The sequence below is a fragment of the Hibiscus syriacus genome, unplaced genomic scaffold (genome assembly GCF_006381635.1).
Source record: "Hibiscus syriacus cultivar Baekdansim isolate YM2019G1 unplaced genomic scaffold, ASM638163v2 tig00110445_pilon, whole genome shotgun sequence".
Taxonomy (NCBI): Eukaryota; Viridiplantae; Streptophyta; class Magnoliopsida; order Malvales; family Malvaceae; genus Hibiscus; species Hibiscus syriacus.
The window spans coordinates 742,661-750,041 of record NW_024062740.1 but is presented as its reverse complement, the minus strand read 5'-3'; the positions used below and the strand labels follow the sequence as shown (position 1 = coordinate 750,041).

At 32.5% G+C, this 7,381-nt stretch overlaps 1 protein-coding gene across 2 annotated transcripts; it reads right to left on the bottom strand.

Annotated features, from left to right (window-relative positions):
- Window positions 1-3,310: 3,310 nt before the first annotated feature.
- LOC120125828 (binding partner of ACD11 1-like) lies at window positions 3,311-6,682 on the bottom strand. 2 transcript variants are annotated; one of them, XM_039144169.1, is made up of 8 exons: window positions 6,590-6,682; window positions 6,361-6,464; window positions 5,897-5,972; window positions 4,855-4,926; window positions 4,708-4,773; window positions 3,885-4,228; window positions 3,610-3,733; window positions 3,311-3,524 (listed from the first exon to the last, which is right to left on the bottom strand). In XM_039144169.1, the coding sequence occupies exons 1-8, from the start codon at window positions 6,593-6,595 to the stop codon at window positions 3,507-3,509; spliced, it is 810 nt and encodes a 269-aa protein (XP_039000100.1). In that variant the 5' UTR covers window positions 6,596-6,682; the 3' UTR covers window positions 3,311-3,506. The 2 variants fall into 2 exon arrangements, with proteins under 2 accessions (XP_039000100.1, XP_039000101.1); XM_039144170.1 differs by having other exon boundaries at window positions 3,885-4,225.
- Window positions 6,683-7,381: the final 699 nt, after the last annotated feature.

Sequence of the window (7,381 nt, the reverse complement as noted above, 5' to 3'; positions counted from 1 at the left end):
TGAGTCGAGTCTGTTCAAGTCGAGTATTTAATGACTTGGATCAAGTCAATCTCGAATAACTTACGGTCTGACTCGTCTCATTTACAACCCTCAGGGCCACTTCCCTCCCTCTAACTTTTTATTATTAAAATGTATATTAAGAAAATACCTATTTTAACTCTTCTAGTTTTAATTTTGTTTTATTTTGTTTTTCCCAATTTCTATTGTTAGTTATATTTTTCCCTTTGAGTTGTCATAGCGGAAAATATATGATAAAGTACGGGGTGAAGTTGAGGTGCTTTGCAAGGTAAAAGAAAGGCATGATGTATGATAATATAGAAAAACAAAGAGAAGGTATCTTTCTTCGCAGTGAGAAAAAGAGAAACGCATGATAGCACCACTCATTTCCTTTGTTCATTAGTAAATCATTTTTTTTATTATGTTTTTGCGTCTGTCTGACAATGTAAACAGACGGAATACTTTTCCATTTTTTGAATCATAATTTTTATATAAATTTATTAGTTTCAATTTTATTTTTAATACTGTTATTTAAAATAACGATAAAATTATTTTTAAAAAATATATAAATTATCATTTGAATAAAAAGTTATTAATAGGTTAAAATTAAAAAAATATATAATGATTAATAATATATATATAGGGACGTGATCTTGTTATACAATGTAAAACTCTTTTATTTTTATATAGATTTAGGACCGTTTGATGAGTGAAAATAAATGATTGAGACTATTAGTAGGAAATGAGAAGATATTTAATGAAAAAAAACAATGAGTCAATCTCAGTTATTTATTTTCATCCATCCAATAATTATGTATATATATATATATATATATAATGAATAAACGTATAGCTTATTTATCAGGTTTAAATTCAAATCCAAACACAGTTCATTTTTATTCAACTACTACCTTTTTTATATACCACTTAAGGTGAAATAATATGCACGAACCAAATCATCTTAACGGTTAAAGAGATGCTTGTTATCTTTAGAGGTTTTTGATTCGAGCACCAATGACTATAAGATATTTGTGCGTTCAATGACAAATGGTTGAAAGTCTTTAGAACGTATACTACCACTTGTAATCACCCAGGATTAATAAAAATAATAATAATAAGGTGAAATAATATAAATTATAGAATATAATTCTATTCAAATATATATATATATATATATATAATTAAAATATGTTAATTGTTTTGGTAATTAAAATATTATAATAAAAATACAACTTTTTAATAGCCTGGAACGATTATAAAGTAGTATATGTATAAAATTTTCTTAATCAATTAACAACGCACACAACATGTAGACATTGTTGTTCGAATTCAAAACGTTTAACAAAAATAGTGTTATTTTTATCATTAAGGCCACTGATGAACTCTAATAAAAATATAGGGCTTAAAATATTATCACTTTCATTGCTTTATGGGCACTTTTATTGCTCAACATTCGGTGTTTCTCATGACTGGTTATGACAATTACTGAATCACTCTTATTTGTTATTGCTCTCTGCTGATGAACCCCGAGAATCTTATGCTTAACGTTCTCAACACTTTATTTATAAGTGCACAATATTATTGTCTAGTAATAAATTACAATAAAAATAGTTTATTTGAAGGAAATATAATTACGACCCAAATTTTGAGTTAACATTCTAGTGTTAAATCCGAGTTATGAATAAATCAATTAATGTGTTATTAGGGACAGACGCATGATTTCATGTTAGGAGGGGCGACCTTGTAAAATTTTAAGTAGGGGAGAACTTATAAAATTTTAGAGGGACAAAAACATATTTTTAATAGGAAATATAAAGAAAATATCTAAAATATATAAAAATTTGAAAATTTTAGGGGAACGACCAGCCCTCCCTATGTGTGATTATGAATAAATTTTGGGATCAAAGGAGTAAAAGGACATTCTGGTGCAAGGAAAAAGGAAAATGTTGGTGAAAATTGATCGAGGGAGCTTCATTTGGTTGCTAAATTAAGGTCGTACACTTTATCCATCAAAAATCTTTTTATGTTTTATAAATTTGATGTTTTGAATGTTGGTATATCATATGTTAAGTGTTTTGAGTGTTAAACATATTTTTAATGATTTTGGTGATGATTTGACGTTAAAAAATATTAAAAATGATGTTGGATGATACCTTAGTAATCGCCTAAGCCTTAAGAATCATGTAGGGCTTCAAACAAGTGTTTAGAGGTATTTTGGAGTGATTTTCCGAGTTTTATTATAAGTTTTCGAAGTTACAGTATCGATATTATTCATACAATATCGTTTTTGTATGAATTTTTCCTTGAAAATCTAGATTGTAAAGGGTTGGTATCGATAATGATGCACGGGGAATCGATATTGTTACTCTCTTGGGTAGATCGGTACTGAATGATTAAAGGCATTTCAATGTATCATTTTGGTATCGATACTCATTGTTTGGTATCAATATCATTGAGTATCGATACTCAAATACACATACTCTCTGTTTGAATATCTAAACTCTTCGTTTGAGTATCCATACTCCCTAATTGAATATTTACTCTCTTTTGTTGAAAGATTAAAAATATCTCTCAACACTTAATATCTACGAATTGTTATGGAATTGTCTTCATTTATGAAATGATGAAAATACCCTTAAATGATATAAATTACCATGCCTCTATTCAGCCAATGTGATCCAACTTTGGAAATCCAGACACTATCCACCGATATTCGTTTGACGTCTGAACTGTCAGACTCACAAGCGCTGGTAGAGAGTTATGCTTTCACCGGAGTTGGGTTCGGTAGTGAGTTTTCATCTCCTTAAGGCCTGACAGCTCCTGTCTGCACATCCACACATCTTTGTTCGGGCCATCCGCTGACCGGCTAACTAAGCTGCTCATACTTTCGTCTCGATCGTCCACCCTTGGGACTCCATTTTGTTTTGGTTATGCTTGCCCTTCTTGGTTATATCCAATTGTACTAGACGAAGTTAATCTTGGTTAATGAATATGCCTTTACCTCAAAAAATTATAAATTATAATTTTCAAAACATAATTGATTGTAAATTTTTAACATTTAACTCAAAGATTATCTTATAATTTTATGGATGGTTGAGTGCAAGTTCATGTTTTGTCAAAAAGGGAGAAAATTGAAAGACAAAAAAAGTCAACATGCACAATGCTAACAAATATTGCCGCATTAATCGTCGTCGTTGGATTCAAGCACTAGCTATTACAAGGGTGATTGAATGTTCATTATCAAATGATGGAGAGTTTAGAACAAATATTACTTTGTAATCACCTTAGCTTCGAAAATTACAACACAATACCCCCTAGTAATCAAAGAATATATTGAAAAAAAAATTGAAATAAAATACACACCACATTGCATTTGCTTATGTTCACAACTTAGGCCATCTGATGCACTCTACCAGCATCTCAGTCCCGACGAATTGTTGTAACAAGGTCATCAGGTGCATGTGTCGATGAAGATTAGTAAAGTGACTTAAGACGAGAAATTTTCCATCTTACACCGCAATTGCATCCTGCACTCAAACAAAATTAATAGCACGATTAGCATGGAAGATGACCATTGTTTCTTAGGTTCGGGTTGCTCGCAGAATGACATACCTTAGCAGTCAAGTTTGACATTGCTAGGTTGAACTTTTCTTTGGTTTTTGTACCAGCAACGTGCCCGGCCTTTGCAACTTTGCTGAAAGCACCGTTTAGCCAAGCTGTTCCAGTGGTTACATACCTGTCCGGAACAAAACAAAGTACCTCAATGCGATAATAACACGAGGACAAAGCTTATTAAAAGGATGATACCCTTTTTTTCCCCTTTCATTATCTTCTCTGAACAAGGGAAGTAGTGTGACCTAAACCGTGTTGAGAAGGAGAAATGGTACCTGCTAGATTTGACGGCTGATCCCGTGTCATTTATTTTCCTCTCTGCTGCAAATATTGCAGCCATTGTTTTATCCGACACCTGCAACCTTTGGTCCACAGATTTTACTTTCTCATTAACCACCGAGATTCCCACAGTCAGTTTCTCAGTCAGTCTGACTCTCCGGTCAAACGAAATGACCTTGGCAGATGCATTGGCTCTCAACTGATGTTTCTCGTCGAATGCTTTCGCTTTGTTAACTGCATCTTGTCGTATGGCTGAACCTTTGGCCAACACACTAGCAACAACATCTTGCGCCCTACTAACATACATTCTTCCACTGCTAGGTGAACTAGTTCTGCCCTGCTGAAATACACGAATAACTCGAATCATAAATTAAACCATTAATTTAGATCCAAATGAAGAAATCTAGTTAACGAGGCCACTTGTTCAGACTCAGCATATCACAGCATAAAGCATGAATTCAGTATATCAAGCATTAACAACAGAATTGGCAAGTCCGGTTTAAGGACTCTAAACTATGCTTTCCCTTCTGTTATCGTTATTAATATTCTTGTGGTTACTTTAGTAGAGGTTCATCAAGTGCATGAAGTTCTGGACTGCTATTTCTTTAATCCAGTAGCTTTTGTGAGAACTTGAACGTTCAAAATCTACTTGGTTCAGCTCAACAACTAGTCACAATATAATATTAAACCAGACCAGCCATATGTCAAAAAGATTTGAAACATGACACGTCAACGTATTTTTCGTGTCTCTTTTCCTGTATTGAGCCAGCCTGTGCAGCTAGGAAACGCTTCTATGCAAAACAAATTCAATGTCAGTACCTCATCGTTTGATGCACTATGCCCAGCAGGAGCAACCGACACTATGTTGTCTGCTGCTCTTGATTCCTACACAGGTTGCAACAATAAAAATAAGAATTTCGCTAAATGCAATTAACAATGGAAAGCAAAACCTTTCAGTGAACTTACATGAATCTCAAGTTTCAGACCATAATTTTCAGCACAAATTATGGTCACAATCTTGTCAACAAGTGTTGCCCCCTGCAGAACAAGAACAGAGATTTCTAACCAACAAATGCCGAACTTTTTGGGAAGGAAAAGGAAAACATAAATTATATCCTTCATGTCTTTAGTTGAATTACTTTGAATTAGATATATTAATCCTTTCTTAACTGATAAAGAGTACACAAGTGCTGACAATCCGAATAAGAGCACATCAAAAATCATATAGCTGACAGAATTAAAGAGTATGTTTTGGAAGTTGGAAACAAGTAGGAAAGGATTTCAATTTGCCCCATCATACACGGCTGCTGTATCTGATAAAAAAGGGGGAACTAATAGGGTACTTGTCCCACAATAGGAGCATCCACAAATCCACAAGGTGAACTAACTGGAAACTAATGGTAAGCTGGATTCCAGCAACAAGAACTGGCTATTAAAACTATCAGCCACCACCACTAATCATCGGTTTCGACAGACTGATCCCCCCCCCCCCAAAAACTAATCCAGGAGGCCTCGTGAAATTTCGGCAAACCATCTAAAACATTGAATTGAAACTTCTTGTTCTTTTCTTACTTCTGGATATTCCACAATTATAAGTTAAGGAAATTACTTTCCCCATTTCTGCCCAAAGAATTCTAGTTCGATTCCAACAACAAAAATACAATACTATTTCTTAAAATATTGATCACCATGTGAGGATAACATAACTTAGAAGTTACCAAATTAGGTGACTTCTCCAACTTGGCATTGCTTTACGACTAAAGAATTACATTACAAATTACTTATTTCAAATTTCAATTCAATCAGCTCCAATAACTTATTCACTTTAAGAAGGCACAAGCAACTAATATTCGAGATCAATTCGCAAGGCTCGGTTCAAACAACTAAGTTAAAGGAAAAACATCGCGAGGTTAACCAATTCTTTAAGTAACCAATATTTGAGGATTACAAGTCAAGAAGAAATGTAAATCCATGCATCAAGAAGAGCTCAACCGGATTAAGCACAAACCGATAATAACAAAGCGATTTCAAGAGCTTTTGGATCTTTGAATGTAACATATGCAGTCTTTGATTGGCCAGGTTCACTGCAGTAATCATAAAACAACAGAGCAATCCAAGTTAACTAGCAAAATCCCTACTTTTCATGTTAAATTGATCATTAAGTTTTTAATAACACCAACAAAACAAAACCCAGATTTTAAAAAGATATCAACAACACTAAAACTCCAAAGCAGCCTTATCTTCCAGATTAGTAGTCATGTAATAAGAGAGTGAAAATTCAACACAAGTTTTTTTCTTTTTTTTTTAAGTTCAATTTTTAAAGAACATAAACGTTGGCTCACAAAAGGCAGACTCAAGATCCAAAATTACTGTTTTCTTTCATTTTCTCACATTTTCTCAGCCACCAAACACATTCAATACTCACCGACCCTTGTATAGAAACACCAGAAAAAGAAAAAGAAAAGTACATACCTTATAATTTCAATGTGCTCTATATCACCAGAAAATGAAAAGAACTCATAAATCTCCCTCTCAGTTGCTAGATCTGACAGGTTCTTCACTTGTACAGTTCTTGTCTGAGAAACCCAAAATCAGAAGCACAACAAAGACACCATTTTTAACTCATAACAATAAAAAATATACAATTTTTAGAATCGTTAAACACAGAAGACATGAAGGAGAAGAAAGAAATTTAGCTCACCTGCATTGCTAAGCAAAAAGCTGATGCAGAAAATTAGTTGAAAACAAAGGGTAAGAGAGAGAAGACGGCAACTATGGAAGAGAAAGACAAAAATATGTGAGCAAGAAAGAATGTGTAACATGATTGAGTTCTTTTATTATGACCTTTCATAAATGCCCTTGGGTTGTCTTTGAATTCGCCCATATTTAATTTACCATATTGCCTTTTTATTATTTACATGATTTTACTTTGTATATTTTTGGGTAAATTTTGTGTTTAGTATTTAAAATATCAGTTTTATTTTACTTTAATGCTTAAACTTTCATTTACTTCAAAATTATACTAAATGTTTACTTTTTGTTCCATTTTAGTACATCATCTTTAAAAATTTAACGTAATTGTTGCACACAGGGTGTGCAAAAAATGTGATTTGATCGATATGATCTATTGATCTGATATAAAAACTAAGATATTTGATTCGTATTTTGATTTTTCAGATAATTCAGACTTGATATCCAAAAAATTTGAATAATCAAATCGGATAATGATAAGATAAATTTTAATTTTGATTTATCTGAAAATACAAAAAAATTGGACTTTTAGATTTTAGATAGCTTTTAGCCCAATAAATGAATAACTTACTAACCTATTAAAACTTAACAGAAATGTTGCATGTGGTGTTCTTTTAGGTAGATTACATATCCATTACATAATTATCTTCTCACTCCTATTTTGATTATTAAAGTTTAAAAAATTTCAATTTACTACTCAACTTTCAAATTGCTCAAGTTTTAATCACTCTAATTTATTTTA